The following is a 17,967-nucleotide window of genomic DNA, read 5'->3' on the forward strand; positions in this document are numbered from 1 at the left end:
GTTGCTGCTTAGGCTTTTCTACGCTGCTGTATAAATAAACTGGTCCTGATGACCTGAAGAAGGGGAATTAAAAAGATTCTACTTAGTCTATGAGCCTCTTGTTTACAGTGCAGGTTATTTTTCTGTTTATACTCCTCACCATCTGAATCCAGAAAAGAAAAAAAGTGAACCTAGTCTGAGACTGCTGATACCAGCCACTGGTAAAAATTTAGCTTATTATGGGATTAGAAGTATCAAGAGAAAGGATACACAAGCATAAAACCTTAAAAAGAAGAAACAATTGTTATTTTAAATAATAATCACAGAGTATGGGTCGTAACATTTATAATAAAGTCAATGTTCGACATTAATAACAGACATAAGGAAGCAATCATATTTGTAAAAGAGATATTTATTTCTGGAGATTCAAAGAGACATTGCACTTTTTTCTTTTGCATCGAAAAACAAACACTGTACTTGAGGAATCAGTTAAAAATAACAGAATAAAATGGAGAAAAAAGCACTATCAATTCAGAATTTCCAACCTCTCTGCAATTTGCTTCCACTTAAGAACATGACTGGTTCTTCAGAGCAATAACTGCATAGCATCTGGGGGACTTCACAGGATCAAATAACTTCACAAGTCCAGACCAGGCAATGTTTTCCTGAAAATGATATATGATTGAAGTGCATAAAAATGTTTTTGACTTACAAGCTAAAATATGGTAATAGATATTTTGAAATACAAAATTGAAAATAAATAGAACTATCCTAATGCAAAGCAGAAAAACTACTTATCTAATAAGAAAATCGGGGGAAAGTTTGTTGTGAAAAAATGGGCATCCGTAACAGGATGTATTTTAAAGTCATTTAATTATTTCTGGTGCTATCAAGTGATAGCTTCTCACCTGCTTCATCAATAAAGCTTTGTTTTTAGGTTGAACTAGAACAAAGAAATTAAGGATCATGTCATATTTGTTTTATGTTGCACATTCTACTACTGAGCTAATTAACTGACTTTTCAAATTAATCAGGCCAGCTGGATCTGGTCATCACCCTGCATTTGGCTTTTATAATTTTTATTTTTCTTCCTAAATACATTTTGTGAATCAATCAGTACAAGATTAAATCCATACATGTATTACATTTAGAAAAGGTGAATTAGTATTATATGCAGCAAGTCTGATCTCCCATCTTGGAAATCATACAGATTTCTATGCAATTTTTAACTGGTTGGCACTTGGGAAAATACATCATTGTTTAACTATTTCAAATTGCTTCTCTGTAAAAATACCAGTTAGAACAAAGGCATACATTTAGTACAAAGCAGTTGTTCCAAGTGCACCATGACAGAGAATAAAGTGAGTTTTCACTTATGATAAAATGGAGCTGTTAAAATGAAAGGTTTATAGTGGAAAAACACAGCTATTCATATGAATGAGTTTAAACTTTATTTTAAAATTTTATTTTGACCATGGCCCAGAGCAGAAGCTGGAAGATGCTACCATTTCCTCCTAGGAAATTATTACTTGTGTGAAAAATGTTTATTGGCACAGAAAAAGTATTGCCACTGCTTTCAAGCTAACCAGGCCAAGCTCAAAATCAGTGTTAGAAGAAAAAGCAATAATGGAAGAAGTCATCATGGAGTAAATGTAGCAGCATTTGTTTATTATGTCCCAGATCTATACTTGTAAAATATATCCAGGCTGCATGTTAGTCAAATGTACCTCAGCTGACCCATACAGTTAGAAAAGGTGCATCCTCTCTCATTATTAACTGATCTTAATTAAGAAACAGTAAAAGAAAGTCATAAACGTTTTGGATTGAATTCAAACATTTTTGAATTATATGTTCCAAAGCACATTAATTGGAAGTTCAAGTATTAACAGCACAATATTTGTTTAGCATTTCCTAAATTTTTTTAATTATTAAATATCTCATTATGTTGTATAAAATGAGATTTGCTGCATCTTTGATTAATTTATATTTTACTATCTATTGACTAGTAATTACAATACAATTAAAAGAGCATAAACTTTACTGTTGCTGCTTTGTTGAAAATAAAAACATCTGCTGGGCATATGTTTATACTAAATGGAATGAATGCTTATACTTGTGCAAATATGATGAGAATAATAATTCTGCAACAGAGACTTTTCATCTGCACAGTAATAAATTGACTGAAATAGCCTCATTTCAGTGATGTAGCCTTTAGGTATCATGAAAGAGAATGCAAAAATACCTGCTCCTTTAGGTAGCAAAGACGATCCAGAAGTATCAAAACTTCTATGCAAGGAGCCAGAACAACCTTCAACTGAAATAAAGATTAGATGCTAGAATCCTTTTGGGAAAGACAAGCAATACACTTCCACATGGCTACATTTCCTCAGAACAATTCCAGGAAGGTCAACCACATTTTAGGGGTTCTGTTGTACAAATGTCACCTTGCTAATTTTCCCTATGGGATGGACATCTTCAAAACAGATTATATTAAAATCCAAAATACATGGAATGCCATAAAGTCATGGAACTACGTTGTTTAGTTGGTTTTCAGACATTGTCCAACAAGAAAATAATATTAAATGTAGCAGAACAATTTTAAAGAGGGAAATAATAAATTTTAATAAAAAGAGTTTTTATGAAATAACTGCGTGGAGACCAGTCTAGATTTAAAGGGAGACTGACATTCCATTTTCCAGTGCAACAGTCCCTCTTGAGAAAGAATCTTCCATGTGTTGTTCACTTTATTACTTTACTTACACCTAATATAGTTCTGGAATAGGATACGCTCCAAAGTGTGGAAGGGGGAACTGCTTTGTTTCCTGAGATTGCATACCACAGTATAAGACAGTCCACCTCCACATAAAACTTAACAGGGCTTTGTTCTAGACTAGCACATATACACAAGGTAGTAGTATTATTCCCATAACTTTTACCATATTAAATGCTTCAAGCTCATTCATTCTGTGCTTGTACTTTTCATAGTAGTCCATTATACAGCTGTCTGGGAGCTGCAAGAGATTAAAAAAAAGATATCAAAGTTATTTTAGATACTTTTTCAAGAGAACTTCAGAATTAAATATATTGTCACACTACAAAATGAAATCTGTATTTTGTTTTTGAAATTAGCACTTTGCTAGTATTTATAATAGTTTTCCAATAGTAGTTTCTCAGTTCTTACTTACACTAACTGTTCTTCACACAGCATTTTCCACTGACAGGAAATACTGAAAAATATCCTTATACAGAAAGCTCCAGCCACTCTTAAATGAGAATTAGACAGTAAAGTGGAGATAACATTCTCATTTTCTTTCCATGTACCTTATCCCTTCTTCACTTCCATGCCCAAGAGATTTATTTAAATAGTTGAGAATGAAACTCTGGTGCGAGACTAACATGGATGGTATTTCACAACCTACTATCAGATTCTGGAAATAATGCTTTGTCTCCCTGTGCATAAAATTACCCATCTTTAAAACAGAACTTTCTCTACTGACTTTGAACTACTTCATGTTCCCTCTCTTCCCAGTCACCTGATGTGAGTCTGCCAGCACTGCCACCATGACTGCAAATGCTGCAATTTGGGGCTGAATTTGATACACAGGCAGTTCAGGAACTTGGCCAAGCCTTTTCAGCCCTTGCTGGACAGTGCAGCAGAGCAGCTGCTGCAGCTGTGACCATGACTGCTCTTCACATGTTCTCTATAGGGCAGCCAGACCACCACATCTCCTGGCTTTTGAAGGTCATGATGTGTCTGCTCTGCTGACCACAGTCCTGGACACTGAACAAGACACTTGAACTGGTCACGTAAGGAACACGCCAAAGAAGTGGGAAGTAGGTTTGTAGCATTATTGCTGCTGAGAAGAGCAGAGCTGAAACAGCCTGATGCACTTATGCAGTACTGGGAGTTTTGCAGTATGGCAGTTCTGTCATGGCTATGGAATGAAAGGGTCCAAACTCAGCAGAAAAGTAACGGTTCTGCCAGATGTGTTGATGTCGTGCTGAGGGACACGGTTTGGTGGTAGACTTGCAGTGCTGAGTTAATGGTTGGAATTGCTGCCCTTAGAAGTCTTTTTCAGCCTAAATGCTTCTATGACTCTATGACAAAAGACTAGGAAAGCTAAGATGCTTAATAAATGTTTGCACATTTTATTAGAAGAATCATCTGAGAGCATGCGGCTAATACAGTTGCAAAGAAGTAAAATCTGTCTAAAACAGGTAAACAAACCAGGAAATATTTAAAAAATATATAAGTTTTCCAATCAAGTGAGTATTATAAACTTTATCCTGGGACAGCCAAGAAAGGACTGAAGTGACCTCAGAACTATTACTCGTTGTCACTGAGAAGTTCTCAAAGAGAGTATGTCAGACAGATAGCAGATATGTCTTTTATTATAGACCAGAAAGTTCAGGTTCAATGCACTGAAAAAGTGGAACAAATAAAGAATTTAAAACCACTGAAAGATAAGCAAATGAGTAATAACACAAAGTCATCAAGAATAAATCACAAGTCAGTTTACTTCACTTGTAAGGATAAAAGGATCCACGACAGAGAAAAACAACTGATTCACACATATTTTGATTTCAAAGAGATTTTTGATAACATTTCCCATAATAATTTTATAAGCAAATTTAGGAAACAAGCTTCAGATTAAAGTACTAAAAAGTGAGTGAGAACTGTTTGAATTACCATAACCAGAGAGTGGCTCCTAATGAGTCTTTGAGCAACTGGAACAACCTGCTGACTGGAGGTCCATTATGGAATGCAGTATTTTCATTAAATATTCAGACAATAGAACAGAAACCACATTAGCCAAGTCTGCAAATGTGCAACAGGAAGGCATTGCCAGAACTTAAAATAACTTTCAGAAACTGGAGCATTTCTTAGAGAAGAAGTTTGAAATGCTGTACAGGAAAGCAGAAGGGACTAGGCTCAGGCAGAAATAATCAGCTGTTCAGGACGGGGAGCACCAAATGACAGTCTGGAAGACAGAGCAGATCATAAGCTGCGTGAGAGCCACAGTTGTGCTACTGCAAAAAAAAGCAATCACCATTCTGTGACATGTATGGGAGAGCAGCCTGCAAAGTGCAGGAAGTAATCCTTCAACTCTGGCAGAAGAAAAGCTCTAGCTGGAATACTGTATCAATTTTTGGGCATCAGATTTCAAAGAAAGAAATGAACTGTCTGAAAAAGCCCTGAGAGGGGAAAATAGATCAGAAATCTAGAAAACATGACCTGTGAGGAAAGACTCAGAGAACTGGAACTGATCAGGCTAAATGAGACAAAATTGAGAGTGGGGATAATAACAGTTTTTACAAGGCTATCACTAAGAAGTAGGGAACAGTTTGTTCACTGTGTGATAGGGCAAGAACTAATGGGCTTGAATTGCAGGAAAAAAAAAAGAAAAAAAAAAAGAAAAAAAAAGTCAGTCAAAACTTGAACATTTTCTCTTAGAGGTTAATTAAGGACTGGCAAGGCTGTCAGTCTCCATCACAGGAAGCTTTTAGAAGATCTGACAAATATTATTTTCAGGAATGATGCATAATTCTAACTCTGCTTTAAAACAAGAGATCAGAAAAAAACCTTTTGTGGTATTTCAGTCATATTTTTTTAATTTATTAAGTACATTTTCCCTACTGCAAAGGCAAAGTTGAGTAATTTATCCAGCAGTACTAAAGTGGACTAACAAGAATTTTTTTGGTCTTATTGCTATTTTATTTTCTGTAAAGCTGTGCAAATATTTCAGAGTTCTTTTTGTTTTTCTCTTCCCCTCTAAACAGTCAAACCAATTAAAATATATCAGTCATGAAATAAACAAAAGAGTTTATTTAACCTCTGCCCTGTAAGCTTTTCATTTCAACTCAGTATTAATAGGGTTTTAGTATAATGGATTTTTGAAATTACAGGCTATTTGGAATTAAAATACAAAGATCTATATTTGGAAAAATGTGATCTTGAAACCTTTCTGCTTTTGCTCCCTTTATGTTCTCCATTTTCCAAGACAAAACATTCAAATTAAAAGAAAACAAGCTGTGAAATGTTTGGTAAATAAAAAGTAGGTCAAAAATGTCTCCACCATATACAAGTATGTGCTTTTCCATTCCTTCCCTGCCTTATTACACATTTTGACAGAACACATCCTGCTGTCATGGATAGATCAGGTACTGTTCCAAACTGTGCCTCAGATAAAGGTTTGGTGAGTGAACCAATTCAGTGAAACAGCTCAGCTGGAAAAGAGCAAAAGTGTCTGTCTGAAAAGCATTGGTAGAGAAGGGCACAAAAATGGTAGTTAGCTGTGTGTTCAATTTACTGGAAGACATCTAAAACCCAAATAACATTGGCTTTGTCTGAAACTGCAACAGCTTTCCACCTGCCTTCAGTACCTAACACAACCTTCAGCTCTCCTTCCAGGGTGAAGTAGGAGTAGTTTACTCTTGCCATTTCTGAAGAAGAATTGTACTTCCACATGCAAAGCAAGCCCCATTCAGGCCACTGAAGTTATCCAAGCAACTGTACTCTGCGTTGTCAGTCACTTGTGTATGCAAAAAAATTCATCATATATATGCACTGAACTTTTTGCTTACATTTTGACATTGAGACTATGAACATGAAAAAACTCAAATACATGCATTTGTCTTAATAATGACTCCGCACTCAAAGATCTAACTTATGTTATTGACATTCAAGTGACCTTCATTTCATTTTGGCCAGTATTTCTTTCCTGATACAGCTACAATGTCTCCTGGTCTTTATCAGGTTGCCAACAAAAGGACCTTATCTCTTTGTACTGTGATGGTGGTGCAAGCTTTATTTTGAACTGATTTCTTTGAGGATGGATGTGGGCACTCAAACAACTGAAACAAGCAAGAGGAGCTAGCAAAGTCTCCAGTGACTTAGTTGTTACAATACCATATATAATATACCATATATATCATAAATATAATATGATGGAGATGGCACTAAACGTGAGCCATAGGACTGGCTGATCCATTTTGAACATGGTGAGAGCTCTGAGAGCACGTGAGATACCACACACCTGAGCACAACCAGCTTGGACTGTAGTCCAAGGCACACTGATACAGCACAGGCTGAAAAGCAAACACTCAGGCACAAGGTGTGAGGCAATTCCTGATGCCACACTTCATGTTTCTTCAGAGAGCATTTTTTCAGAGCTGTATCCTTTCCTAGACTAAGAGTACTTTCACTGAACGAAAGTCACTCTTACTGTCCAATGCTACACATGCCCTCGACAGAAGAGACAGTCTAAGGATGCTATTCTACAGTCTGTTAGATGCGATTCCTCTTTGCTATCTCAAAGGGACTGCTTCTTCCTGCACTGACTGCACAATTCCATGTTTCCTCTCTCTCCTTGTACCAGCGTGATCATGAACACTGATGAAACTACAAGAAAACTGTGAGGCAATCCTTCTAGCAGAGCAGAGTCTTAGATCAGTTCAAAACATTGGGGAGAACATACTGAAGAGGAAATTTTACAACTTTTCCATGACTAAGGTAGTTAAAAATAATGCAATGTTACATATTGTAAAATAATGTAAAACAGATAATGAAACTACTGAGTGGATTAAGTTTATTTAGAACTTTGTTTAAAATGCATTTCAAATGAATGCAATCTATATTATTTATAATTATGCTTAATTGATATACAAGTCACATCTCTTAGGACTCTTCATCAGAGTAAAATGCTACAGTACTGTAACTGGGATAGTATTTTGTCTATGTGAAAAACAGTTATGCTTAAAGACAGCATTATGTGCTTATACTTTATAGAGTGCTATGCAAGTGTTACCCGAGCCATCATTTAGTACTTCCCTAACTAACAAAGGAAACAGGAAGTCTGTGAGATTAAATTCCTTCTGTCCAAGAAAACAGTGAAGGAAGTCAACTCTTCAACAATCGTAAAATGCATTAAGTGTGTAAATCCATGTACTACCTTCATTTTTTAACTGCTTAGTCTCAGTTAATTGCTGTTTCAGGATTCACGGGAAAGTGAAGAGTATTGTTTTGGCTTTGGCTCCATGTTTGCCCAGTGGCTGAACACAATAAAACATATCAAATTACAAATATTCTTAGCAAAGACCAACCAGTTTCAGATATTCACTGTCATTTCAGGATATCCCTGACGCTGGCTGTGGGGTAGACATTAAGATAATGAAAAATCTCAGGCTAGAAGTCCCTCTTTTCCAATTTCTGCAAAAATTCATTTTAGTTCTCAGTACAGCTGCATATATTCAGGTTAGTTAATGTCTTAATGTATTACACAATTCCACTACTGACAGTTTCCCAGTCTTAAGTGAGTGGCTTTTCAACACTTTTTAAAGCAAGAGAAAATTAAGACACACAGTAAGCTTCGTGTTGTCTCTCTTCATTTGCAAACTGCATTTTATGATATTCCACTAGTGACTGCTGAGGAGGATTTAAAAGTCAAGGACAGTCTATACTAAGCTAAGAGTAACCCATCTCCTTTATCAAATGTAAAAAACCCCTGAACTTGTCTGATAAAAAATAAGCAATTAGTGGAAAAAAAAAGTATTTTTGCTCAAATTCTGATTTCAGTATTGTCTACCAGCTTTAACACTAAAATTAAATAGTCTGGATTTTTCAAAAGCACCAAGTCAATAGATCCCAAAGGCTGTCAGACACACATCCAGGCCTTAGCTTTGTAAGCACTTTCTTCATTTAATCACCTTAAGCTAGCCCCAGTGAAAGATCTTTTGCTAATCTACCCCAGGAAGAACAGGACACCAGAAAACAAAAAGAGTTTTGAGTTTTCTTTCTTAAAAACTCTAGAAATACATAAATACTTATATAAGGAGATTTTACCATGGCAATGCTATTTGTAGCACTTACTGCCTTAAGCAGCAATCAGATGTGTTAATAAAGAGGCTTCATTTTAAATGCATTTGCAAAGCAGCTACAAACAGCTGGAACATGTTCTGAGCTGAAGAGGAAGGAATTGCTCTCGCTGCTTGAAAGCAAAAAAGGCTAACAAGTATCAGAGGGGCCAGCTACTCCAGGAGAGATGGCAGGGATGAATGCTCCATTCTCCCAAAAGAGGGTCCCCTGTCCACGTCAATTAGGTAAAACATGAATAAAAGGGAAAAGAAATCTTGCGATAAAAAGAATTTCTCCAAAATCTATGTGAACCTTAACGCTCTGTCTGTACAACGCAGAATCTATAGAAAGAGAGTGAACTACGACAAAGAAAACAATCAGGAACAAAATACTGCTTTGGTATGTATCCAGAGCAATTACTGCAGCCCTGTGCAGGGATCTCTAGATATGGCCTTCTACAAGCACAAAGGAGCAGCTTTTCACAAGCCCTTGTCCTCATGGGGCACTTCAACCACACCAGTATCTGCTGGAGGGACAACACAGCAGGGCATAAGCAACCCAGGAGGTTCCTGGAATGCATCAATGAGAACTTCTTCCCTTGAGACAGGGAAGCCAATGCTCTCAGTTCTCAGCAATAAAGAGTGCCTGGTGGGGAATGTGAAGCTCAAGGGGAATCCTGGGCTGCAGTGACCATGGAGTGGTGGAATTCATGGTCCTTGGGGCAGCAAGGAGAGCACACAGCAAACTCATTATCCTGGACTTCAGGAGACCAGACTTCTGCGATTAGCTTGACAGAGTACCATGGCATAAAGCCCTGGAGGGAAAAGGCCAGTAAAAGCTGGTTAATACTCAAGGGCTACCTTCTCCAAGTTTAAAGAGGAAGTAAAAAATACCATGAGGTCAGTATGGATGAACAATGATCTTCTGGCCAAACTAAACAATAAAAAGGAAGCCTACCAAGAGTGGAAGCAAGGTAGCCTGGGAGGAATACAGAGATATTGTCCGAGCAGCCAGGAATCAGGTTAGGAAAGATAAAGCTCTCAGAGAATTAAACTTGACTGACATCAAGAGCAAGAAGCTTCTATAGGTATGTGTGTGCTCTCCAGAACCAGAGACTGGTTACACAGCTTACGGAGAATGCTAAGATACTCAACAACTTTTTTGACTGAGTCTTCACCAGCAAATGTTTCAGCCACACCAGTGCAGAAGGCAAAGGCAGGGACTGACTAAATGAAGAACTGCTCCTTGTAGGAGAAGATCAGGCTCAAGAACATCTTAGGAGCCTGAAGATGCACAAGTTCATAGGAACTGATGAGATGCATCTGTAGGTCCTGAAGGAACTGGCAGATGAAGTTGCTAAGCCACTATCCAGCATATTTGAGAAGTCATGTCAGCCTAGCGAAGTTCCCATGGAAAAAAGGAACACAATCCGTAACTCATTTTCAAAAAGGAAAAAAAACTGAAGGCCTGGGGAACTACAGGTTCCTTGATGCCTAAGATCATGCATCAGATCCTCCTGAAAACTATGCTAAGGCACACAGAAAATAAAGAGTTGACTGTTGGCAGCCAACACAGCTTCATTAATGGCTAACTGTGCCTTCAAATCAGGTGGCCTTCTATGAAGGGGTTACAGAATTGGTAGATAAGGAAAGAGCAACTGACATTGTTACCTGGACTTGTGCAAAACATTTCACATTATCCCACGTGACATCCTCGTCTCTAAACTGGAGACCACTCGGTGGATAAGGAATTCGCTGAATGGCCACATTAAAAGAGTTGTGGCCAGCAGGCTAAGAGTGCTGGGGCTGCACAGCCTGGAGAAACGAAGACTCTGAGGAGACCTTAAAGGACCTCCCAGTACCTAAAGGGCACCTGCAAGAGAACTGGAGAAGTACTTTTCACAAGGGCATATAGTGACAGGACAAAATGACTGAGGACAGGTTCAGATTACATAAGGAAGAAATTCTTCACTATGGGGGTATGAGACACTGGCACAGGTTGTTCAGAGAAGCTGTGAATGCCCCATCCCTGGTAATGTTCAAAGCAAGACTGGATGAGGCTTTCAGCAACCTGGTGAAAGGTATCCCTGCCCACAGCAGGGGGGTTTGAACTAGATGATCATTAACATCCCTTCTATCATTTTATGATCCACAGCCCACAGAACAATTCCATTAATTCTGAAGCTAGAAGCAATATAACCCCACTTGTGAAGCAGCATGCTTACACTAAAAGACCTTTCTCTGCCCTCACAGAATGAGAATGTTTTGTCAGAAATTCAGTTGTGGTTTATACCTCATTTTTACTACTGAGATGAAAAGATGTGTGAAGGGAATGGTCCTGTACCAAAAGGCAGAAAAAATTATTTCATTTGCATCTAAGTGTTTAATTGACAGGCTCTTCCACACTAAAAAGAAACACCATGAATGGAGGAAATTATTTTGGCTCACTTAATAGGAAACTTCAGTGCTTGAACAGCAATTCTTAACAATGAGTGATGCTAGGTTATTGATAAATGCCTTTTATTTTTCGTAGAAAAACTATTTTACTATGCTGTTTCACTCTAACTCATTTTTGATTGAGACTCTTTTCATAAAGAGTCAATTCTTGCTTCACATAAGCAAAAACTTCACATCTATTTCACAAAGGAAAGAAGCAGAGGGGTTTCTTCACATGAATTATTGGCAAGATTCAAGAACTTATCTTTAATTAAAATCAACAGCCAAAACAACCTTACTATTTGGATAATTACACCTGATGAGTCTTCATTAGGGTAATAGTTAGCAAAAGGCACACACTTACAAAAATGAGTATCAAGGCAGGTTAGGTGTTTTATATACTTGCACTCTTTATCCTGCCTCCACAATTGTCCAGACTGGAAAATGACCAGATTGCCCCAGAGCTACCTTTTGATCAGAAACAGAGGTATTGGTGTGTATAAAGGAAGCAGCTGTGATGCTTATCATAAACCATTAAGTTTGGAGGAGTGTTTACATCCCACAGTACAGATTCAGCTCCAGTGATAAAAACCATTCAAGATTTTACCATACATGAACAAGCTACCAAACTCTGGCAGGGACTCCTAAAAACAGCGCCTCTACCCCTCTATTTTCCTTTCCAGTACTTTTATTATCATACAGAGATGAAATTCTTTTTAATATTCTGATAAGCCTAGTAAAAGACTGGAGACTCGCAATTTCTTGACTTCTGTATTTTAGAAAATATCTTTGCACATGTAAAACAGAGACCCATATGGAAACAATTGTTTCTCATAGTTCTCTGGTTGTATTATACTGTGTCACTAAGTTTTAGCTGCTTTTTAATATAACCTAAATATATTTATGCATTAAGACAATGATTGCCTCCCTTTTTTTTTGTGAATGACAAGAACATTTTGGATTATTCTAGAAGTATGTTTCATATATGCTTACTCCCACCTTATATTCATCGCATCAGTTTTTGTCCACTGCCAGAGACAAAGCAGACATTTGGTCTATGCAGTACAGCTGCTCTTTTGTTCATTTCTAAATAGAACTAAAAAAACAAATTCCACATAAATTTCTCCTTGATTTTTGTTATCTTTCAGAGCAAATGTTTAGGCTTTATCACATTTCTAGCTACATAAGTATTTTTTTTTTCCTGAAGTAAGGCATTTAACACATTCTTCAATATTGTGTAGATACAGTGCTGACTCCACCATGAAAACTGCAGGGTCAGAACCACTGTTAAGGGAGCAGTAACAACTTTCCTCTCAGTAGTATGAAAATAGCACTGGTTTTGTGCTGCTGCAGATTTCAATATAGCTGGGAAATAAAAAATAATATTGTTTACATCAGCATAAAATCCAGTCTTCAGTATGCAGCCAGCTGCACATAAAATGAGGAGAAACATGAGCAAAAGTGAGCATTTACTTGAATCAGGTCTTCAGCAGCCACATAAATGTGCAGCTTGAAGTAGTGTTGACAGACATCTTTGTCTCAGGGCAACTTGCATTTGTCCAGACCCTTCTTAGCAAAAGACAACATATCTAAAATCAGACCTATTGAAACAAACTTTCTATTCTTACTGGTTTTAAAGAAAACATCTTGTGAATTGATTATTACACAAACAATCCACTATTACTTTTGGGTGATTGTACACACATGAAGAAAGATGTAATTTTATTTCTAGCTGAGGTGAATGCATCTTGTTAGTGCCTATTCATACAGAAAAGCAAACAGGTAACTACATTTGCTAGATGTGATCTGCTAACTACGGAATTAAATACAATCCTTTTAAAATGAAGCAGACTTCAGGCATAAGTCCTTTTCCTAATGCTGTCAAGATGATTCCAATGTCATTTGAATTTACTTGCTTATTTGATTTTGCCTGTTTCTCCTAGTTTATGCTTTGATGCGCCTGGCAAATTTTAAGTCATTTGACATTTTGACTACAGGTTTTAAACATTACTTTACCAAGGGCTGCAACAACATTTAGCTTAAATATTTTACATGCTTACACTCCCACTTTTCCTTTGATTGTACTTAATTTGTTAACAATCTGTCTAGTACTCTCTAGTGTCTCCTCTGCTCAACTTGTTCTCACAACAAGGTTGTGATCTTCACACAGTCATATTCCATGCCTAATGCTATGTTGCCATCTGTTGACCAATTGAGCAGTTGTAGGACTACGAATAAGACAAGACTCAAGAACATAAATAAAATCTCCAAAAGATTTTAAATCTCTACTTTATATTTACTTCTTTTTCTCTGTCTAACAAAGTGATTTAATATCTTAATATATTTCCTTAACATTTACTAATTTAAAGGTATGAAGTCTTCAAATATAATATTCATACAGCAATATATGACATAAATCAAGTCAATGGCTCAAACATTGCATTGTGGTGCTGACTTAAGAACTTATATGGATATAACAATTTCATATAGTCACTAATTAGTGACTCACCTTTGAATCATCCAGTTCCAGCTTTTTCAGAGATCGTCTGACATAATCTACGAAGGAGGATGATTTGGAGAAGGTTTTTCCAACATGTCGATCACTGCAAATACAGTACTCAGGTGTAGCTTTTACATATCCAATAACAGAAATTCATGTGTTTTTAACAAAAGAAATAAATCAGTTGGATGGCTACTACTGCCAAGTTGGCAAGAACTTTCTTTTTTCCCCCTTCCACGTAAAACTAGCTACCACTTGAAGCAACTTCTAGACACAGCAACTGTGTAACTGTATTATGGTTATAATACGGTTATTACTTTACCTAAAATTTTGAGAGATAGTTGAAGTTTCTTTTTAATTTCTTAAGTAATTTTTTTTTTTCCTTTTATGAATGATGAAACTATTATTTCCATAGACAGATATTTCCTTCCATACTTCTATATTATTTCCATAATCTAACATAATTCTGCTGTAATTTATTTAACACCAACCACTGGACTGAGCAAATGTCACTTTTGCTTGTCACCTGGTGTTCTTATCCTTTCAATTTTTATTTCATTAAATGATGCCAGAATTCTGTCCCGTTCAAAATTCAATAGCTTGCATTTTAAGCCAGACAAAAATGTGTTTTGTTGTTTCAAAACATATGTTAAAATAATGCACAAAGGAAGAATGAATCCTAGCAGACCACTTGTCTGTGCTTAAAATATCTTGGAGAAACAACACACAAATTTTCTTTTTAGTCTGAATTCACTTTCTTGACTGAGTCTAACATTATTTCTCCTCTAGATGTGCAGGGTAGGAGTTAAATATTCAGGTACTGAATTATATAATAAGAAATACACTCTCCCCTTACCCTCCCAGTGAAAAATTGAATAGAAGTGTATTAGTTTCGAACTTTTCTCCCTCTTTATTCTTAGCAAAATGTATCTCCTTATCTAAAACCCAGAACTAATATCTGAGGTCAACAGAGTTCAAAGGATTTCAATGCAGTTCTAATGCTGTTTAGGTGTCAAGGACCCTCACTCATTGAGAATCATTTTTGTTTTCATATTTAATATTCAGATGCGCCTAAACATTTAGGCTGATACAGTCTGAAAATCAGTTAATGATTATGTTGTTATGTCATTCCTAGGAATATGGGCATTTAATGTCATGCTCAGAAAAAAAAATGGGGGTGAGAAAGGTCTTGCCAAGGGAGCCATTGTGCTCATTACGGACATATAATCTTAATTATTTCCTCCAAATTATACTTCCTTCAAAACATGAAAAATCTACCTCACAGTTTTTCTTTTCTTTACAATTTAGCAGCCATGACTTTTTGTGTAATATTTTATGCAATTTTAAAATACAGAACCGTTTCTTCTTTCAGGAATTTGACCTTCTGAAGGGTAGGTAATCTGTCAGACTCTACATCTAGTAAGTTTTAAGGGTATTTGCATTAAGTACTTATTTTAGATCAGAGTAGACTTCTGAAGTGAATTTTCTGGTTTTCCCTACCTCTCATGCCTTGGCTCACACCATGAAATAGTATCAGAGCTCAAAAAATGGGTTATTTTCAAACTAAATTAAACTGGTAGGTGTGCTTCTGGATGTGCTCCAAGTTCTAACAGGCATACATCCCACAGACTAAGATAAAATGTAATCCAACTGCAACCACAGAAGAGAATAATGTAGATGTCAGGTCCTCAACAGCAGCTCTTCAAATCCCATTCCTACAAGAAAGCAGCACTTGCTAGTGTAGGCACAGGCAGTGAGTAAGCTCTTTGGAGCCATGACGGCCATCAAGCTGTCAGAAGTTTTTCTCAGGACAAACAGAAAAGCCTTCTTCCTTCTGCAGTATCAAAGCTCCCAGGATCTCTGCATGACAGGGACTGCCAGGACTGCCACTGACTTTTCAGTGCATTTGCTGAGAATTCTCAGGTGAAGATGCGCTTTACCCAGTACCAAAGAGGGCCTGTTTCAGCTACAGGTAAAGGAAGGACAATACATTTGTGACATGGATTTAGGATGAGCAAATCTATCTTGCATTTTAATACCAATGTGTATATACAACCTGATGAGACCGATTCCTACATCCTTCTGCTTTCCAAAACATTCTCTACAACACAGAGGTGGAAGAGAATCAGATCAATCTCTGGTTGTTATTATGTGAATGCAGAGCTTCCTACCTTTTGGTGACACCATAAATTTCTTCTATAATAACCTGAAGAACAGCTCGATAAAACAGTGATTCTGTAGGCAGCTGCAAAAAATTTTACAACAGCAAGGATTTAAAGTTGGCACTGAAATTAAGATCAGAGCAACAAAACCAGTACTGGCTTCCTTAACTATTTATTGAGTTCTATACTTTACAATCAGTCATACCAGATTTAAGAAGACAATTTACTAATGTTCTTGCATCCAGTTAAAATTACGTTTTTAAGTCAGATTCTAACACAACCATAAATGCAAGAAAAGAAAAACAAACCCAGACTCTCTTGATGGAAAGAAAGACAACAGAGAAAAAAGCACTGTTCATGATCCAAATTCTAATATGCAAAATAAATAACAATTATCTAAGTTGTTTTGAAGACAAAAGGAGAAATTACCTAGCTGAATCATCTATGGTCAGACTGTAGTCTGAATCACGCAGAAAGTACTGTGCTCAAAAAAAAAGTACTAAAAATTTCACATATTTGTCTATGGAAAATATGTTTGCATAAAACCAGCTAATGACTGCCAATTAAAAATTCACAGAAAAAGACTGCTGGGGTCAGTGGGCTTACTGAATATGGAAAGTCTCTCAGCCTGGCCCTTTAAATACTTGCACAGTTGGTGCCCACCATCCCTTAAGGATAACTTGCATAACAATAATTCAAAATATTCACAGGGAAAAAATCTACAGGGATCAAAAAGGAGAATGACGATGTTTCTAACAGGTTCAAGCTTTTGTCATAACAATGCCTATTTTTACACTAGTTGGATAAAACATTGCGATAGAGTGATCCAAACCAGGGATATCAGAAGGACATTTGCACTGAATTTATGTATTAGCTGAAAGATAGCAAAGGAAGTTAGGATGGGTAGTTTAATGACTTAGATTTTAAGTTGTGCTTTTTTTTCTCAGACTCTTAATTGTCAAAGAAAACAGATTGACTAAGTACAACCACAGCAATAAATATGTGATTTCATGATGACACATGCTATCTATCCGGATTTGACATAGTGTAGACCAGTATTTCAGATTCCAGATATGCAGAAGTTCAGTAAAAGGCCATGGATTAAGAACATTCAAGGGGGGGAAAACGCATTTTATCGTAGAATGGCTAAAATAAACAGTATTACTTACCATTTGGCCAACTGCAACTCGCTCCAAAGCCTTTAAGAGTCAAGAAATTAAATTGCTGATATGTTTATTCTTTATCATAACATTTTATAAACACATGGTATAAAAGTCAGAGGAGATGACATTTTAAAAGATTAATGGTGTGAAATAACATGAGCTTGCACACTTTAAAGTGTTAATACCTTTAGGCACTCATAAGCAGCTACTCCTGTTATTTTGGTTTCTTCATGGGAGAAGCAATGACATCCAACTGTGTGGAAACAGATCCATGAAAAATTTGCTTGTTTTTCTGTCTATTGCACAAGAATTTCAGAGGATTACTTTTTGTGAAAGTGCTAAAAACAAATGAATTTTTCTTGAATCTGTTTCTACTGAAATACAAATGATTCACTTTGCATATTTAATCATTTAAAAGTAAATACTAGTTCAATGGACAATATTAGTTTTAATCACTAGTACTCAGATAAACAGAACTGCTGCAGGCAAATAAAGTACCTTAAGAGAGATTGCAGTTTAAAATACTGTGCGTTATTTTTCACTAGAGTCTTCATACTATAAATGCTGATGTAGATATGAGACTACTTGATTTTTATGATGCATAGCGACAAAGTATGACAAATAATTAGAAACATGCAATATTCTTTCACAGTTAAAACAATAATGTGCCTACAAAAATTTCAAGAGTTTTGAAGATTGTAGTAGAAATGAAGACAAAACCTCAGTATCTGATTATCTGATACTACACCAAATCAGGTAGCAAACAAAAAATCCCTTGCCATTTACAGATTATTATCACCCTTAGTCCCAAACTTCACTGTAGTAAATAAGACTGCATGTTACACAATCACCCACTCTTCTTTCTCCTTATTAT

General features: G+C 36.5%; 1 protein-coding gene across 4 annotated transcripts in view; it reads right to left on the reverse strand.

Annotated features, from left to right (window-relative positions):
• Window positions 1-373: 373 nt before the first annotated feature.
• The window catches only part of METTL25 (methyltransferase like 25), a 44,724-nt gene continuing 27,130 nt past the window's right edge, over window positions 374-17,967 (reverse strand). For all 4 annotated transcript variants that reach the window (XM_014248827.2, XM_088055330.1, XM_088055331.1 and 1 more), the window contains 6 exons: window positions 17,100-17,129; window positions 15,940-16,013; window positions 13,778-13,871; window positions 2,916-2,990; window positions 2,222-2,293; window positions 374-644 (listed from right to left, as the gene is read on the reverse strand). In XM_014248827.2, coding sequence (XP_014104302.2) covers window positions 546-644; window positions 2,222-2,293; window positions 2,916-2,990; window positions 13,778-13,871; window positions 15,940-16,013; window positions 17,100-17,129 — 444 coding nt within the window. In that variant the 3' untranslated portion in view covers window positions 374-545. The remainder of the gene's footprint in view (window positions 645-2,221; window positions 2,294-2,915; window positions 2,991-13,777; window positions 13,872-15,939; window positions 16,014-17,099; window positions 17,130-17,967) is intronic.

The sequence above is a fragment of the Pseudopodoces humilis genome, chromosome 5, assembly GCF_049639895.1.
Source record: "Pseudopodoces humilis isolate 2021_Gansu_Grassland_sample_001 chromosome 5, ASM4963989v1, whole genome shotgun sequence".
In the NCBI taxonomy this organism is placed as follows: domain Eukaryota; kingdom Metazoa; phylum Chordata; class Aves; order Passeriformes; family Paridae; genus Pseudopodoces; species Pseudopodoces humilis.